General features: G+C 43.0%; 1 protein-coding gene across 4 annotated transcripts in view; it reads right to left on the bottom strand.

Annotated features, from left to right (window-relative positions):
- PPHLN1 (periphilin 1) overlaps positions 1 to 19,952 on the bottom strand; it is a 145,694-nt gene that overhangs the window by 107,501 nt on the left and 18,241 nt on the right. For 3 of the 4 annotated variants that reach the window (XR_013215769.1, XR_013215770.1, XM_077265125.1), the window contains exons 2-5: positions 19,366 to 19,403; positions 11,891 to 11,985; positions 6,457 to 6,597; positions 1,777 to 1,838 (exon numbers count right to left, since the gene is read on the bottom strand). Coding sequence is in view for 1 of the 4 variants with exons in the window: in XM_077265125.1 (XP_077121240.1) it covers positions 1,777 to 1,838; positions 6,457 to 6,597; positions 11,891 to 11,985; position 19,366 (299 nt within the window). In the remaining 3 variants the exon portion in view is untranslated. Of the gene's footprint in view, positions 1 to 1,776; positions 1,839 to 6,456; positions 6,598 to 11,890; positions 11,986 to 19,365; positions 19,407 to 19,952 lie in introns of all 4 variants that reach the window. The other variant, XR_013215771.1, reaches the window with a different exon arrangement.

Here is a 19,952-nt window from a genome sequence, read left to right as displayed (position 1 = left end):
TGTTGCCAAAAAGTTCAATTTTGGTTTCATCTGACCAGAGCACCTTCTTCCACATGTTTGATGTGTCTCCGAGGTGGCTTGTTGCAAACTTTAAATTACACTTTTTATGGATATCTTTGAGAAATGGCCTTCTTTTTGCCACTCTTCCATAAAGGCCAGATTTGTGCAGCGTACGACTGATTGTTGTCCTATGGACAGACTGTCCCACCTCAGCTGTAGATCTCTGCAGGTCATCCAGAGTGATCATGGGCCTCTTGGCTGCATCTCTGATCAGTCTTCTCCTTGTTTGAGATGAAAGTTTAGAGGGATGGCCGGGTCATGGTAGGTTTGCAGTGATATGATACTCCTTCCATTTCAATATGATCCCTTGCACAGTGCTCCATGGGATTTTTGAAGTTTTGGAAATCATTTTGTATCCAAATCCAGCTTTAAACTTCTCCACAACAGTATCACGGACCTGCCTGTTGTGTTCCTTGGTCTTCATGATGCTCTCTGTGCTTCAAACAGAACCCTGAGACTATCACAGAGCAGGTGCATTTATACGGAGACTTGATAACACACAGGTGGATTATATTTATCATCACTAGGCATTTAGGACAATATTTGATCATTCAGAGATCCACAATGAACTTCTGGAGTGAGTTTGCTGCACTGAAAGTAAAGGGGCCGAATAATATTGCACGCCCCACTTTTCAGTATTTGATTTTCCACAAAAATTTAAAATAACCAATACATTTTGTTCAATGTCACAATTGTGTTCCACTTGTTGATTCTTCACCAAAAAATTACATTTGGTATCTTTATGTTTGAAGCATGATATGTGGGAAAAGGATGAAAAGTTCCAGGGGGCTGAATACTTTCACAAGGTACTGTAAGTTGCCGGCTTTCTCAGAGAACACAATATTGCTCAGCCGTGCACTCCTGTGCATGGGAGAGGCAGCAAAGAAACTGATGTGAAAATGACAAAAGTCTTAAAACTCAGGCACAACTATGGGTTGCACCTACATTTTGCGATTGTTCTAAGCTTTTACACCCAGAATTCTGGCATGAAAGCTTAGCTCGGGTACTGTAGTTACGTGTTTGTGCTTTTTCATATTCTGACCATTGTGGCTATTATTGAGGATTCATTTATCTTGTGCATTCATATAATTGTGCCTATGCACTATGCCTAATTTAGTAACATTATATGTACTGTGGAGTTGCTAAACACTTTGCTTGTGGTTCTCTCATATGTATTTAATCACACTGCGTGTTGCATATGTGATAGCAATAATGTAATATTTTTTAGCTTTGAGCTATTTTGGAGTTACCTCTATCTTAAAGGTCTAATGGCTGAGTTTGTCATTTGAATAATGTACCCAGTGGACATAGTATATCTACTTTCAGCAACTTGTAATTTGCACATATCCTACAACATATCAGTCAGTGTGGCCTAGATTTAATAGATCAGCTATGGGAGCAGTGTTACCCACAACGTCCACTAGATGTCACTAGAACACCAGGTACACCGGGGTGATGCCCCTACTGTTAAGCACACAGTAATAGTAAGCCTTTGCATTTCTGTAGAGAACGGAGCTTACTTCACCAGTCCTCTTCATTTTTTCCTCCTTATTTCCTGAAGGTCTAGAAATAAAATGGAGTCTATTTTGCATTACTTAACTGTCTTTATAGTCTGAAACTGCACTGGAAACAAAGCTGGACAGGACATCTACATAGAAGAAAGCATTCTGGCAGGTAAATCATAGAATACTTGTACTCAGGGGTAGAAAAAGTTACCTGTAGTCTAAGGGCCGGCCCATGGGTGGCTCTCCTCTTCCCCATCTGTATACTGGATCCTCCTATTGTAAGATGGATTAAAAAAAAAGCATTAACCCCTTAAGCCCCAAGGGTGGTTTGCACGTTAATGACCGGGCCAATTTTTACAATTCTGACCACTGTCCCTTTATAGAGGTAATAACTCTGGAACGCTTCAACGGATCTTGGCGATTCTGACATTGTTTTCTCGTGACATATTGTACTTCATGATAGTGGTAAAATTTATTCGATATAACTTGCGTTTATTTGTGAAAAAAATGGAAATTTGGCGAAAATTTCGCAATTTTCCAACTTTGAATTTTTATGCCCTTAAATCACAGAGATATGTCACGCAAAATACTTAAGTAACATTTCCCACATGTCTACTTTCCATCAGCACAATTTTAGAACCAACATTTTTTTTTGTTAGGGAGTTATAAGGGTTAAAAGTTGACCAGCAATTTCTCATTTTTACAACACCATTCTTTTTAGGGACCACATCACATTTGAAGTCATTTTGAGGGGTCTATATGATAGAAAATACCCAAGTGTGACACCATTCTAAAAACTGCACCCCTCAAGGTGCTCAAAACCACATTCAAGAAGTTTATTAACCCTTCAGGTGTTTCACAGGAATTTTTGGAATGTTTAAATAAAAATGAACATTTAAAGGGAACCTGTCACCCCGTTTTTTGAAGATGAGCTAAAAATAGCGTTAAATAGGGGCAGAGCTGGGCGTTACATTAGTGTCTTTTGTGTGCCTTTATTACCCACCTATGCTGCCGAAATACCTTTGTAAAGTCGCCGTTTTCTGCTGTCACTCACGCTGGTCTGGTTTTATGGGTGTGGTGACAGCGCTGTTTCTCCCCCAGAATCCTGCTCATCATTACGTTGGTGGCGTAGTGGTGTGCGCATGTCCAAAAGGCGAATCCACTGCCCAGGTGATGAAAAACAGCGCGATCTGCGCTATTCAGCCGTTTACCGGTGGGCGCGGCCATCTTTTCTGTGGCCGCGCGTGCGCAGATGGAGCGCTCTGCTGCCCGGGGCTTCAGGAAAATGGCCGCCGCGATCTCCATCTGCGCACGCGCGGAATCCCGCGGCCATTTTCCTGAAGCCCCGGGCAGCAGAGCGCTCCATCTGCGCACGCGCGGCCACAGGAAAGATGGCCGCGCCCACCGGTAAACGGCTGAATAGCGCAGATCGCGCTGTTTTTCATCACCTGGGCAGTGGATTCGCCTTTTGGACATGCGCACACCACTACGCCACCAACGTAATGATGAGCAGGATTCTGGGGGAGAAACAGCGCTGTCACCACACCCATAGGACCAGACCAGCGTGAGTGACAGCAGAAAACGGCGACTTTACAAAGGTATTTCGGCAGCATAGGTGGGTAATAAAGGCACACAAAAGACACTAATGTAACGCCCAGCTCTGCCCCTATTTAACGCTATTTTTAGCTCATCTTCAAAAAACGGGGTGACAGGTTCCCTTTAACTTTTTTTCACACAAAATTTATTTCAGCTCCAATTTGTTTTATTTTACCAAGGGTAACAGGAGAAAATGGACCCCAAAAGTTGTTGTACAATTTGACCTGAGTACGCCGATACCCCATATGTGGGGGTAAACCACTGTTTGGGCGCATGGCAGAGCTCGGAAGGAAAGGAGCGCCATTTGACTTTTCAATGCAAAATTGACTGGAATTGAGATGGGACGCCATGTTGCGATTGGAGAGCCCCTGATGTGCCTAAACATTGAAACCCCCCACAAGTGACACCATTATGGAAAGTAGACCCCCTAAGGAACTTATATAGATGTGTGGTGAGCACTTTGACTCAACAAGTGCTTCACAGAAGTTTATAATGCAGAGCCGTAAAAATAAAAAAATCATATTTTTTCACAAAAATGATCTTTTCGCCCCCAATTTTGTATTTTCCCAAGGGTAAGAGAAGAAATTGGACCCCAAAAATTGTTGTGCAATTTGTCCCGAGTACGCGGATACCCCATATGTGGGGGTAAACGACTGTTTGGGCGCATGGCAGAGCTCGGAAGGGAAGGAGCGGAGTTTGACTTTTCAATGCAAAATTGACTGGAATTGAGATGGGACACCATGTCGCGTTTGGAGAGCCCCTGATGTGCCTAAACATTAAAACCCCCCACAAGTGACACCATTTTGGAAAGTAGACCCCCTAAGGAACTTATCTAGATGTGTTTTGAGAGCTTTGAACACCCAAGTGTTTCACTACAGTTTATAACGCAGAGCTGTGAAAATAATTATTTTTTTTTTTTTCACAAAAATGATTTTTTAGCCCCCAGTTTTGTATTTTCACAAGGGTAACAGGATAAACTGGACCCCAATAGTTGTTGTCCAATTTGTCCTGAGTACGCCGATACACCGCATGTGGGGGGGGAACCACTGTTTGGGCGCATGGCAGAGCTCGAAAGGGAAGGAGCGCCATTTGGAATGCAGACTTAAATGGATTGGTCTGCAGGCGTCACGTTGCATTTGCAGAGCCCCTGATGTACCCAAACAGTACAAACCCCCCACAAGTGACCCCATATTGGAAACTAGACCTCCCAAGGAACTTATCTAGATGTGTTGTGAGAACTTTGAACCCCCAAGTGTTTCACTACAGTTTACAGCGCAGAGCCGTGAAAATAAAAAATCTTTTTTTCCCACAAAAATTATTTTTAGCCCCCCAAATTTTTATTTTCTCAAGGATAACAAGAGAACTTGGACCCCAAAGGTTGTTGTCCAATTTGTCCCGAGTACGCTGATACCCCATATGTTGGGGTAAACCCCTGTTTGGGCGCACGGGAGAGCTCGGAAGGGAAGGAGCACTGTTTTACTTTTTCAACGCAGAATTGGCTGGAATTGAGATCGAATGTCATGTCGCGTTTGGAGAGCCCCTGATGTGCCTGAACAGTGGAAACTCCCCAATTCTACCTGAAACCCTAATCCAAACACACCCCTAACCCTAATCCCAACGGTAACCCTAACCACAGCCTTAACTCTGACACACCCCTAACTCTAATCCCAACCCTAATCCCAACTGTAAATGTAATCCAAACCCTAATCCTAACTTTAGCCCCAACCCTAACCCTAACTTTAGCCCCAACCCTAACCCCAACCCTAACCCTAGCCCCAACCCTAGCCCTAACCCTAGCGGGAAAAAGGAAATACATTTTTTTAATTTTATTATTTTTCCCTAACTAAGGGGTGATGAAGGGGGGTTTGATTTACTTTTATAGCGTTTTTTATATCAGATTTTTATGATTGGCAGCTGTCATAAAAGACGCTTTTTTATAGCAAAAAAGTTTTTGCGTCTCCACATTTTGAGAGCTATAATTTTTCCATATTTTAGTCCACAGAGTCATGTGAGGTCTTGTTTTTTGCGGAACGAGTTGACGTTTTTATTGGTAACATTTTCGGACACTTGACAGTTTTTGATCACTTTTTATTCCGACTTTTGTGAGGCAGAATGACCAAAAACCAGCTATTCATGAATTTCTTTTGGGGGAGGCGTTTATACCGTTCCACGTTTGGTAAAATGGATAAAGCAGTTTTATTCTTCGGGTCAGTACGATTACAGAGATACCTCATTTATATCATTTTTTTATGTTTTGGCACTTTTATACGATAAAAGCTATTTTATAGAAAAAATAATTATTTTGGCATCGCTTTATTCTGAGGACTATAACTTTTTTATTTTTTTTGCTTATGATGCTGTATGGCAGCTCGTTTTTGCGGGATAAGATGACGTTTTCAGCGGTACCATGGTTATTTATACCCGTCTTTTTGATCACGTGTTATTCCACTTTTTGTTTGGCGGTATGATAATAAAGCGTTGTTTTTTGGCTCGTTTTTTTTTTTCTTACGGTGTTCACTGAAGGGGTTAACTAGTGGGACAGTTTTATAGGTTGGGTCGTTACGGACGCGGCGATACTAAATATGTGTACTTTTATTGTTTTTTTTATTATTTAAAGAAATGTATTTATGGGAATACTATTTTTTTTCTTCTTTATTTAGGAATTTTTTTATTTATTTATTTTTTTTTTTTACACATGTGTAATTTTTTTTTTTTTTTTACTTTTTTACTTTGTCCCAGGGGGGACATCACAGATCGCTGATTTGACAGTTTGCACAGCACTCTGTCAGATCGGCGATCTGACTTAGAGCACTACAGGCTTACCAGCGCTGCTGTGGACCCGGAAGTAATCCCTGCAGGACCCGGATGCAGCCCCGCGGCCATTTTGGATCCGGGGCCTGCAGGGATAGGAGGTAAGAGACCCTCGGAGCAACGCGATCATATCGCGTTGCTCCGGGGGTCTCAGGGAAGCACGCAGGGAGCCCCCTCCCTGCGCGATGCTTCCTTATACCGCCGGAACACTGCGATCATGTTTGATCGCAGTGTGTCGGGGGCGGTCCGTGACCGCTCCTGGCACATAGTGCCGGATGTCAGCTGTGATAATCAGCTGACACCCGGCCGCGATCGGCCGCGCACCCCCCGTGAGCGCTGCCGATCGCGCTGGACGTACTATCCCGTCACTGGGAATTAAGTCCCAGGTCACCTTGACGGGATAGTACGTCCAATGGGATTAAGGGGTTAATGTTTGAAAATGGAATAGAATATAAGCACACAATAACAAAAACCAAACACATACCCCTCTATACGGTCCACTACGTCTTTCATATGTATGGGGATCGTCGTATTCTCTGTAATCTGCTTCACTGTAATCTTCGTAACGATGATAGCCTTCATCATCTGGTCTTCGGACCACACTTACCACTCTGCGATACTCGCCCTTTATAAAAGGTAAGGAAAAGTATAAAAAAAATTAAATCTACAAATATACGGTATATTTGCACGTTTGTCATAGTCAATTTAATCAGCAACATTCTTATAGTGTATCCCAAAATCTATGCACCCACTCAAGAACCCATCATGTAGGCTGCTGCGTTCCCTCACTAAGGCTATGGTCACACTAGCAGTATTTGGTCAGTATTTTACCTCAGTATCTGTAAGCCAAAACCAGGAGTGGGTGATACATACAGAAGTGGTGCATATGTTTCTATTATGCTTTTCCTCTGAATGTACCTCTCCTGGTTTTGGCTTACAGATACTGAGGTAAAATACTGACCAAATAATAAACGTGTGAACGTGGCATTAGGCCTCTCATCCAGACCTCAGTTTTTCACATACGCGTTGTATATCTCGCTTTCACAGAACAAGAACCCAGCATAATCTCCGAAGCTGTTCATATGTCCATGTTTCTTTGCAGAACTCATATCCGCCAAAAAATCATGGGAAAAGGTCTGTGATTAAAATTGTAATTAAGAGGAGAAGCTTTGTAATTTATTTATTTTTTTCTTAAGAGAAAATCCCTAATGAAACCCTGATTGTAAAAGCTAACACACTGACCAAACACTGATGAAAGTTGGACCATTTTTTGCGTACATGAAGAAGGTGGTTCTGGTTGTTGGATTTCAACATGCCTGATCCTTGTATTCTCATGGAAGATAAGCCACCACAATAGTGTGTAAGTATGGGAAGATCATTACCATTAGATATGTCTGCCAGTCGCATTTTCAATGGGAGACCAAAGTGATCAGCAGTCCAAAATCAATTGCCTACAATTTTTGAAAGACTTAAACGACAAAAACTACAATATTTTTCTGACACATTCCTTTTCTCCTGACTCAGCCATCCTTCTGGATCTTCGGTTGTCTGTGATGGAAGGCCGCCTCATACTGATCTCTACCGGAAGCCCACAGATACCAACAGTTTGCTTCAATTCCAAAGTTTCCATCCTCTTCATACCAGAAAAGGCGTTCCCACCGGGCAGTTTCTTGGGACTCGACACAACTGTACCTCTGACGTGAACTTCAGGACGCAGGCTTAGGCCCTGACCGAAAGGGTCCGAGAACGTGGATACCCACAGAAAGAATATATCGACTGCATTCCAGAAAGGCTCTAAGTCAGGAAGGATGCTCTGCTCACCCCACATCCTCACCAGCTGGACTCCACCATGAGGTTCATCACCAAGTATAATACGTGATGGCACCAGGTGAGAGACATCTTGTCAAACCATTGGGATATCCTCACAACACATGCCAAAACATCGTCTTTTGTCAGTCCATGATGCTTACCAAACGCAAAGAAGGCACCGAATTTACGGGATATCCTTACCAAAAGCCATTTCACCCGGACATGTGTTAGGCTTAATCGTGGCATCCGTCTCAAGGGCTCGTTTCCCTGTGGTGACTGCAATGTATGTCCCTTCATGCAGCCCACTAGGGACTTCTTTACCAACCCCTTGGACTCTAAGCATCGCTCACTAAATACTTACATCAATTGTATAACGCGTAACGATGTCATATATGCCATGGTCTGTACCTGTCATAGGGTCTACGTTGGACAAACCTCTCAGGAGCTCAGCATAAGAGCGCAAAAACATCTGTCTACTTTCAATCTGGCAACCTCTGACTCCAAGGAGGGTAAGACATTGGCGACCATTGCAGACCACTTGCTTTCTGCGCATGGGGGAAGACCCACTAATATCAGTTTTTTTGGCCTACAAAAGGTTGTGGGCAACCAAAGAGGTGGTGACCATCACAAACAGCTTCTACACACTGAAGAGAGATGGATCTTTCTTCTACAATCGGTCTCCTCCTCTGGCCTTAAAGAAGAGCTCCTCTTCACAGGATTCCTGGGCTAGTGACGGCATTAGCTGGCCCATCATGGTTATATCCCTCTTCGGCATTCTGCCTTTCCAGGACATACAGAAATGACCCCCTCCCCTCTACCAGTAGAAGGGGTTGCTATTAAATCACTGACAGATATCCTACCATTATTCTGTGTGCCACACAGACACCTACCCTTTAGCACCAAATCTTCAGTCTCCTGCTTTCCTGGTCCTTTGCTCATCCTGTATGCCATCGGATTATGTGTTAATTAAAGGGAACCTGTCACCCCGTTTTTTCCGCATGAGATAAAAATACTGTTAAATAGGGCCTGAGCTGTGCATTACAATAGTGTATTTTGTGGACCCCGATTCCCCACCTATGCTGCCGAAATACGTTACCAAAGTAGCCGTTTTCGCCTGTCAATCAGGCTGGTCTGGTCAGATGGGCGTGGTGTCTTCCCCCAGATCTTGCTTATTTTTCCGTTGGTGGCGTAGTGCTGTAGTGAAGAGTTCGCATCTCTGCTTCAGGAAAATGGCCGCCGCGATCTCCATCTGCGCACGCGCGGCATCCCGCGGCCATTTTCCTGAAGCCCCGGGCAGCAGAGAGCTCCATCTGCGCACGCGCGGCCACAGGAAGATGGCCGCCCCCACCGATCACCAGGGGAATAGCGCAGATCGTGCTCTTTTCCCTCCCCTGTGCAGTGGATTCTGGACTTGGGCATGCGCAAACCACTACGCCACCAACGGAAAAATAAGCAAGATCTGGGGGAAGACACCACGCCCTTTTGACCAGACCAGCCTGATTGACAGGCGAAAACGGCTACTTTGGTAACGTATTTCAGCAGCATAGGTGGGGAATCGGGGTCCACAAAATACACTGTTGTAATGCACAGCTCAGGCCCTATTTAACAGTATTTTTATCTCATACGGAAAAAACGGGGTGACAGGTTCCCTTTAAAATTCTGATTATTTATTGCATGTAAATTCGTCTACCCCTTCTTTGATTTATTTTTCTGCATTTGTTGTCACTTACCAACCCTTGGTTTTCCCTTTTCTCTCACACATGCTATAGTTTTATAGGTCACACACCTTAACAAGCTGCTGCTTTATCATCATGAGGTTAGGTCATCATACTCCAGTACCGCAAGCAGGTATTTTGTTCTTCCACCTACTTCTTCTCAGTAAATGGAATCTTTACCATTTTGTCATCGTTCTCTATATATTCCTTTTTATTATTTTTCTATCTCTTGCAAATTTACTTTTTCATTTGATCAGTGCTCACTCTGACCCTAAAACAAGCATAGGCATCCCCCCTTTCTTGAGTACACGTGATACACCATGTGCACCCCTGTTTTTGCCGCATCAGCTCACTGGTCACTTATGAGCTTAATACCGAGGTACTGCTGGCCTTACTCTCTAGCTCCATCTGTTGGAGCACCTTGGCATCATGCACTTACATTCCCCGGCTTGTTTGTACCCCTGAGCTCTTCATGCCATTGGTTCCCATTGCGCATGGGCACCTCCCGGCTCCACGTCACCAGGGGATCCCCTATCCCACTCGCACGACTGCGCATGTGCGGGATACGCCTCACTCCCTGTGCCCACAGCTGCTCTCTACCATCCCTCCTCCCAGTGGTAATTACTTTTGTATCCTAGTTATAGACTCTATTCCTCAGCAGTCAGCACTTTCAGCGATATGGGTGGGACCTCCCCACACCTCTGTTCCCAGATACCACTCTTACTTGCCTTCTACTTCAAGGCTTTAATCCACACAGGTCCTTCCCATCTGACGGAGACTTCTATGGCAGGAACCTGAATAGCTTTTTCCTGCTGCCCCGTGTGGGTGTCATTCTTCACGGAGTCCCGGTAGTACTACTATTATTATTTCTCTACATTGTCCCCTTAGTGCTGATTCCGGCACTCAGGGATGTTGTCTTTTGCTCAGTTATAGCTCTAGGTTACTTTGTACCACATGGGCTTTACCTATCTTGGGTCACTTGATCATCAGTGGGGTCGCCTACATTTAATTCTTTGGTAGTGTATGTTCTCTTTGTTTGGTCTTACATATTGTATACAATTACTCTGATATTTACATCTGATGACTATTTATGCTGCTATCACCTTGGTTTGTTTTTCCCTGCTTGCCGCACGGTTGTCAGTGCCTTGTGGTATCGGATATGATGGCTGCTATTGCTTGCATTGGCACGTCATGCTTGTTGTTTGCTCATTAGCTTCCATGGATACAGGGGTGTTACTATTTCACTTTTAAATGTTTTTATACATTGTTGTGCTTTGGTGTTAATAAAATTGCTTTTTATATTTTGTGACCTAGGTGTGCGCATTTTATATGCATTGACCTTTCTCTTCTTTAAATAGTCCATTGCCCCCTCATGCATTTTGCAGCACCCTTATTGCTTGCTCATGCCCATTTGTACTTAGTGGTGCACCCTACTCCGGTTTTTGCACAGCAGTAAGAAATCAGACATGCCCGATAGACAATCAACTGGTCAGAGCCCCCGTACACACGTGAGTGCCGGCCGAACACATCATTATCAGCAGATGCTGCTGGCAATACTCTAATGTGTATGGGGGGCTTACCAGAGGAAAACTGACTTTACTTGACAAGGGGGAAAAGCTATAGCATGACGGATATGAGACCCTACATGCCACACACCAGGCAGAAGAAAGGTGGCTATATTCAGCACTCCAGGTGGACGGGGGTGCTCTGTACAATTAAGTAAGTAGTAGAGTCTGATCATGGATCTGTAACACCTCATCTTGTTCTTCACACTGTATAACCGTCTGTACATACTTCCGGCTCTACAACCGTTTTCATCCACAGACGTGATTGAGGTTCACGAGGGCCGAAATGTTGGCCATCTTGTAAAGTCTGGCACCCACGAACATGACATGCTGACAGATGACTACAATTTTCTTAACTTCAGCTTACGAGTGCCATGGCCTGTCATGCAATACATGAGGTCGAGTCCACCAAGATTGGTAATAAACGATAACGCTGGATTTTCCTTAAAGAGGACCTGCCCACCAGGCCAAAAGAGGCCAGTTTTTGCTCTTATTTTATCCAAGCTGCTCCTCGGAGTATTCCTTCTTCTTTCTTAATCTGCCATAAGGTTCCATAGTTACGGGTCTTTTTATTTCGTTCTTCATTTTATTGTCTTTACCAAGAGGGTGTGTCTCACAGGTTTCTCTGGAGTCATGACTATAGACTACTCTTCATTATTACCCTGTGAGCAACGCCCCTTTTGAAAAGACCATAAAAAGGCCCAGAACTCTGGAACCATCTGGTGGATTATACAAAGACAAACAGCTAAATATCCAGGGGAGCAGACGGACAGGTGACAGGTCCTAGTTAACCAAGGTGCCCCCAGATCAGTAAATGTCAAGGACTTACCTCCGGAGGAGCCTCACGAGGTGGGAGCCTATGTCTTGGTAACCGTTCATATTCATATCTGCTATCGTCCCACATTTCTTCTTTTCTGTAGTCCACTAAAATATAGAAGAAAACGCAGTTTGTATTGAGGAATGTACCACTCAGATTTTTTTTTGCTAACTTTAGCCATTTTAATGTTATTTTTCCAATTTTATTTTCAAGACTGTGCAATTTGTATTTTATTTCTATTCATAATTATAGGGGGGGGGGGGGGAGAATCCTGCCACTGCTTTTTAGGATTCATTAAAAATAAGACAGGTCTGCAGCTTTTTTATTTTACTCTTGATGGAGCTGTATGAGGGCTTGTTTTTTGTGCAAAGACCTTTTTTGTAAAACATGACAGAGATGGGCACCACCATATTTAATATGAGAATCAACTCATTTACAAACTACTGGTAGTACCTGCAGCACAGGAGAGTGCACAGACCGGGACACAGGTGCAACAATACTGCTGCTCCAAAATGGTAAGAGGGAGACAGGGGAGTGGTGTGATCCTGAACAAAATATAAGCATCAGCCTTTTCTATTTTATTTTTTAAACACCTTTGTATTTATACTTACTTTTTTTTTTTTAGCCTACGATCGTGTGTGTGTGTATATGTGTGTATGTGTATATATATATATATATATATATATATATATATATATATATATATATATATATATATATATATATATATATATATATGTATGTGTGTATATATATATATATATATATATATATATATATATATATATATATATATATATATATATATATATATATATATGTATGTATGTGTGTATATATATATATATATATATATATATATATATATATATATATATATATATATATATATATATATATATATATATATATATATATATATATATACACCACACACAGTCATGGCCAAAAGTATTGACACCCCTGCAATTGTGTCAGATAATACTCAGTTTCTTCCTGAAAATGATTGCAAACACAAATTCTTTGGTATTATTATCTTCATTTAATTTGTCTTAAATGAAAAAACACAAAAGAGAATGAAGCAAAAAGCAAAACATTGATCATTTCACACAAAACTCCAAGAATGGGCCCGACAAAAGTATTGGCACCCTCAGCCTAATACTTGGTTGCACAACCTTTAGCCAAAATAACTGCGACCAACCACTTCCGGTAACCATCAATGAGTTTCTTACAATGCTCTGCTGGAATTTTAGACCATTCTTCTTTGGCAAACTGCTCCTGGTCCCTGATATTTGAAGGGTGCCTTCTCCTAACTGCCATTTTTAGATCTCTCCACAGGTGTTCTATGGGATTCAGGTCTGGACTCATTGCTGGCCACCTTAGAAGTCTCCAGTGCTTTCTCTCAAACCATTTTCTAGTGCTTTTTGAAGTGTGTTTTGGGTCATTGTCCTGCTGGAAGACCCATGACCTCTGAGGGAGACCCAGCTTTCTCACACTGGGCCCTACATTATGCTGCAAAATTTGTTGGTAGTCTTCAGACTTCATAATGCCATGCACACGGTCAAGCAGTCCAGTGCCAGAGGCAGCAAAGCAACTCCAAAACATCAGGGAACCTCAGCCATGTTTGACTGTAGGGACCGTGTTCTTTTCTTTGAATGCCTCTTTTTTTTTTCTCCAGTAAACTCTATGTTGATGCCTTTGCCCAAAAAGCTCTACTATTGTCTCATCTGACCAGAGAACATTCTTCCAAAACGTTTTAGGCTTTTTCAGGTACGTTTTGGCAAACTCCAGCCTGGCTTTTTCATGTCTAGGGGTAAGAAGTGGGGTCTTCCTGGGTCTCCTACCATACAGTCCCTTTTCATTCAGACGCGGACGGATAGTAAGGGTTGACACTGTTGTACCCTCGGACTGCAGGGCAGCTTGAACTTGTTTGGATGTTAGTCGAGGTTCTTTATCCAACATCCGCACAATCTTCCATTGAAATCTCTTGTCAATTTTTCTTTTCCGTCCACATCTAGGGAGGTTAGCCACAGTGCCATGGGCTTTAAACTTCTTGATGACACTGCGCACGGTAGACACAGGAACATTCAGGTCTTTGGAGATGGACTTGTAGCCTTGAGATTGCTCATGCTTCCTCACAATTTGGTTTCTCAAGTCCTCAGACAGTTCTTTGGTCTTCTTTCTTTTCTCCATGCTCAATGTGGTACACACAAGGAAACAGGACAGAGGTTGAGTCAACGTTAATCCATGTCAACTGGCTGCAAGTGTGATTTAGTTATTGCCAACACCTGTTAGGTGCCACAGGTAAGTTACAGGTGCTGTTAATTACACAAATTAGAGAAGCATCACATGATTTTTCGAACAGTGCCAATACTTTTGTCCACCCCTTTTTTATGTTTGGTGTGGAATTATATCCAATTTGGCTTTAGAACAATTCCTTTTGTGTTTTTTTCACTTAAGACAAATTAAATGAAGATAATAATACCAAAGAATTTGTGTTTGCAATCATTTTCAGGAAGAAACTGAGTATTATCTGACAGAATTGCAGAAATGTGAATACTTTTGGCCATGACTGTAATATATATATATATATATATATATATATATATATATATATATATATATATATATATATATATATATATATATATATATATATATATATATACATATACATACATATACATACATATATATACACACACACACACACACACACAGTACAGACCAAAAGTTTGGACACCTTCTCATTTAAAGAGGTTTCTGTATTTTCATGACTATGACAATTGTACATACAAACTGAAGGCATCAAAACTATGAATTAACACATGTGGAATGATATACTTAACAAAAAAGTGTGAAACAACTGAAATTATGTCTTATATTCTAGGCACTCCAAAGTAGCCACCTTTTGATGACCGCTTTGCACTCTTGGCATTCTCTTGATGAGCTTCAAGAGGTAGTCACCGGAAATGGTCTTCCAACAATCTTGAATGAGTTCCCAGTGATGCGTAGCACTTGTTGGCCCTTTTGCCTTCACGCTGCGGTCCAGCTCACCCCAAACCATCTCGATTGGGTTCAGGTCTGGTGACTGTGGAGGCCAGGTCATCTGGCGTAGCACCCCATCACTCTCCTTCTTGGTCAAATAGCCCTTACACAGCCTGGAGGTGTGTTTCGGGTCATTGTCCTGGTGAAAAATAAATGATGGTCCAACTAAACGCAAACCGGATGGAATAGCATGCCGCTGCAAGATGCTGTGGTAGCCATGCTGGTTCAGTATGCCTTCAATTTTGAATTAATCCCCAACAGTGTCACCAGGAAAGCACCCCCACACCATCACACCTCCTCCTCCATGCTTCACGGTGGGAACAGGCATGTAGAGTCCATCCGATCACCTTTTCTGCATTGCACAGAGACACGATGGTTGGAACCAAAGATCTCAAATTTGGACTCATCAGACCAAAGCACAGATTTCCACTGCTCTAATGTCCATTCCTTGTGTTCTTTAGCCCAAACAAGTCTCTTCTGTTTGTTGCCCGTCTTTAGCAATGGTTTCCTAGCAGCTATTTTACCATGAAGGCCTGCTGCACAAAGTCTCCTCTTAGCAGTTGTTGTAGAGATGTGTCTGCTGCTAGAGCTCTGTGTGGCATTGACCTGGTCTCTAATCTGAGCTGCTGTTAACCTGCGATTTCTGAGGCTGGTGACTCTGATAAACTTATCCTCAGAAGCAGAGGTGACTCTTGGTCTTCCTTTCCTGGGGCGGTCCTCATGTGAGCCAGTTTCTTTGTAGCGCTTGATGGTTTTTGCCACTGCACTTGGGGACACTTTCATAGTTTTCCCAAATTTTCGGACTGACTGACCTTCTTTTCTTAAAGTAATGATGACCACTCGTTTTTCTTTACTTAGGCCATGTTCACACAGTGCGTTTTTTACTGCAGAACCGCAGCGGCTTCGCCGCTGCGGTTCCGCAGCTGTTTTCCATGCAGGGTACATTACAATGTACCCCTATGGAAAACAGGAACCACTGTGCACACGGTCCTGAATTTCCCTTAAAAAGCCGCGATGAATCGGTGCGGGAAAAAAGAAGGAGCATGTCACTTCTTTGCCCGAAACAGCAGCGGTTCTGCACCCATAGACCTCCATTGTGAGGTCAAACCCGCAGTAAAACCCGCAGATCAAAAATATATCTGCGGGTTTTATTGCGGTTTGTGGTGCAGAACCGCTGCAGCCGGAAGTGCGGGGAAGCGGCCGGAAGTGCTTGGGCGGAGAGACATGGAGGCATACCGTCGCATGGGGATCGTGTCGGCAGTTTGATTGATTTGGTATGTGTGTGTGTGTGTGTGTGTGTGTGTGTGTGTGTGTGTGTGTGTGTGTGTGTGTGTGTGTGTGTGTGTGTGTGTGTGTGTGTGTGTGTGTGTCCCCATGCGACGCTAGTGCCACCATTGTGCTAAGTCGCCGTATGGGACTACTACTCCCATCCGGTATTAGGATGGGAGAGTTGTCCCTGTGTCCGGCGACTTAGCACAATTGTAAAGTTACACAAAACACCTACACACAATACACATACATGACACACAGTACAGTACATACAACACATAACATAGAGTATATACTCACCAACAGCACACTTGTAGGCGAAGCCCTCGATCCTCCAGGAAAAAAAATCACAAAATAAAAAATCAAATCCATACTCCCTGTCCGCAGAATCCATAAAACGAGTGTCCCACGCCGATCCCCTGCTCTCCGGCGATACACTGCCATGAGCGAAGCTCCTAGCAGTGTATCGCGTACTGTTCCGGAGTTCAATGACTCCGGCGTCTCGGTTAACGGCAGTACAGCTGCGTTGAACTTTCCCACGCAGCACTGCCGTTAAGCGAGAGTGCCGGGGTCAATGACCGCCGGTAAACTCGCTCGCGCATGCGCAGTGACACACCGACAGGAACTATGGCTCCTGTCAGTGTGTTGCTGCAGCCGTGGAGAGCAGACATGTCTCTGGATGTGTCTGTTCTCCATGGAAAATCTTCATGGGATACGTGGCACTTAAATACGTGGCAATTAAATACGTGACACGTGGCACTTATACGTGATACGTGTCACTTAAATACGTGGCACGTGGCACTTAAATACGCGGCACTTAAATACGCGGCACTTAAATACGCGGCACTTAAATACGTGGCACTTAAATACGTGGCACTTAAATACGTGGCTCTGAAATACGTGGCACTGAAATACGTGGCACTGAAATACGTGGCACTGAAATACGTGGCACTGAAATACGTGGCACTGAAATACGTGGCACTGAAATACGTGGCACTGAAATACGTGGCACTGAAATACGTGGCACTGAAATACGTGATACGTGGCACTGAAATACGTGGCACTTAAATACGTGATACGTGGCACTTAAATACGTGGCACTTAGGCTATGTTCACATTTGCGTTGTGCGCCGCAGCGTCTGCGCCGCAACACACAACGCAAACAAAAACGCAGCAAAACGCATGCACAACGCTGCGTTTTGCGCCGCATGCGTCCTTTTTTTGATTGATTTTGGACGCAGCAAAAATGCAACTTGCTGCGTCCTCTGCGCCCGGATGCGTGCGCTGCAGTGACGCATGCGGCGCAAAACGCAAGTGCGACGCATGTCCATGCGCCCCCATGTTAAATATAGGGGCGCATGACGCATAGCTGGATAGAGCTGGATCCGCGGGCTGTGATCTGGCCTACGCTCAGCACTCTGCGGAGCGCTGTCATTCAAAACACGTCCACTCATTTTGGTGTTTAGTCCCAAAATGGAGGATGGAAGAAGAAAAGGGTTGGACAAGGAAATGACATCATTTCTTTTTTTTTTTTCCCCCCACTGCAGTTAAAGCTTTATTTGTGTCAAACACAGACAATCTGCAGAGAAAACTGCATAAAAAACCGCACTAAAAACCGCATCAAAAACGCACCAAAAACGCACCTGCGTTTTCTGCCAAGAGCTGCGGTTTTTGTCCTGAAAAAAAAGGATTGAAATCAGGAACGTGTGAACATACCCTTAGAATTTGTATTATGGCAAGAAAAAAAGCAGCTAACAGTCTATTCAGCTGTGTATCCACCAGACTTCCGCACAACACAACTGATGGTCCCAACACCATTTATAAGGCAAGAAATCCCACTTATTAAACCTGACAGGGCACACCTGTGAAGTGAAAACCATTCCCGGTGACTACCTCTTGAAGCTCATCAAGAGAATGCCAAGAGTGTGCAAAGCAGTCATCAAAGCAAAAGTTGGCTACTTTGAAGAACCTAGAATATAAGACATAATTTCAGTTGTTTCACACTTTTTTGTTAAGTATATAATTCCACATGTGCTAATTCATAGTTTTGATGCCTTCAGTGTAAATGTACAATTTTCATAGTCATGAAAATACAGAAAAATCTTTAAATGAGAAGGTGTGTCCAAACTTTTGGTCTGTACTGTTCATACATACACAGTACTGCAACAGTGTGTTATTCCAGTAAATACAAGAAACGATGATTCTCTATGGATGGACTTCATGGGAGTACAAAGATGGAGGCAACGGGAGCCTACAGTAGGTCCCAGTCTGCCACGGCAACCTGTCAGCACTCCGCTATCAAGTACAAGGGTATTGATAAGCACACAAATGCTCGCATAACACGATCGCTCCACTTAAATGCCTTTGTCAGTGATTGACAGCAGAATTTAAGCGATTAAACAGAAAACAAAAGAAAAAGAAGAGCAAGCATGTAACTGAACTGAACAATACACCTTAAAATCAGGCAAATCTATGCTAAAATTGAGAATCAGAACTAACATCAAATCAGAAAAACAGATGTGTCAGGACCTCCATGAACGTGAGCCCTGCAATACGTATGTCCACCACATGAGGACAGTGTAGGACCACAAGTGCATCACCTAATACCAAGCCTCATAAGAAGACATGTGTATAGAAAAGGTCCTATGCAGTGCACACACCTGACTGAGAAAGTAAGCCTGCCAATAACAGCCAGCAACACCCCCAAAACCTCCCTAGGGCAATATGTAGATATCGAGTGGTCAAAAGAAAATAGACCAGAGTAAATCACCGGTGACCCACTACTGCTGACATGAGCTTAAGGCACGTACTAAGTCCTCTCAAACTTCTCAGCTCTTCTGTCCACAAAATGCCTGCTAGTGGAGTAGCACGTGACTCGACTTGTCCATCAGCCTCCACCAAAGGAGAAACACCTCACATGCAAAAGCAGCTTTGGGAGAAGGCCATAAATAGGTCGGGTCACATTATCCTCCAACAGCAGCCATTTTGTGGAAAAGAGAGCTGTGTAGTCTGAGGAAAGCTGAGGCAACAAGAGGAGGAGTACCTGTCATACCTATATATTAGTGTCACAAAATCATGTCCCCAACACACTGGTAAAATAAAGATACAGTGGACAACCCCTTTAAATCTGAGGAAGAATGAATATGTAATACATATGTTCAGACACTTACTATTATTTCTATGATATTATTCACTGCACATTCAATTCCTGCTGGAAAAAGAAGAAAACAAGTCTTAAAGTTAAATATGAATTCCGTATTGTAAGTACAGGAAAGAAATATATCTTAGTACCGTGTTAGCCAGTAGATAGAAAAATATTTAGAATTGAGAGTCCTCAGTGGTTGATACCTTTTAATGGCTAACTGAAAAGATGGTAACAAATTGCAAGCTTTCCAGACTACACAGGGCTCTTCATCAGGCAAAGACTAAAAGAAATTCAGAAGAATCACATATTTATGTACAACATAGCACAGAAAAAAAAAAGAAAAGAAAAGGGAAAACCCCTTTTTTTTCTATGCTGTTGTGCATAAATATGTGATTGTTCAGAATTTGTTTTAGTCTTTGCCTGATGAAGAGACCTGTGTAGTCTTGAAAGCTTGCAATTTGTTACCATCTTTTCAGTTAGCCATTAAAAGGTATCAACCACTGAGGACTCTCAATTCTAAGTATTGTAAGTAAACATTTGACCAAGATCCCTTTATTGAAATATTTTGTCCAATGCTGTTTCTGTAAGTCCCCCACAGAAGTGAAAAGAAAA

The sequence above is a fragment of the Ranitomeya variabilis genome, chromosome 5, assembly GCF_051348905.1.
Source record: "Ranitomeya variabilis isolate aRanVar5 chromosome 5, aRanVar5.hap1, whole genome shotgun sequence".
Classification (NCBI taxonomy): Eukaryota; Metazoa; Chordata; class Amphibia; order Anura; family Dendrobatidae; genus Ranitomeya; species Ranitomeya variabilis.
Note: the sequence above shows the minus strand (reverse complement) of the source record. Positions and strands in the feature narration are given on the sequence as shown.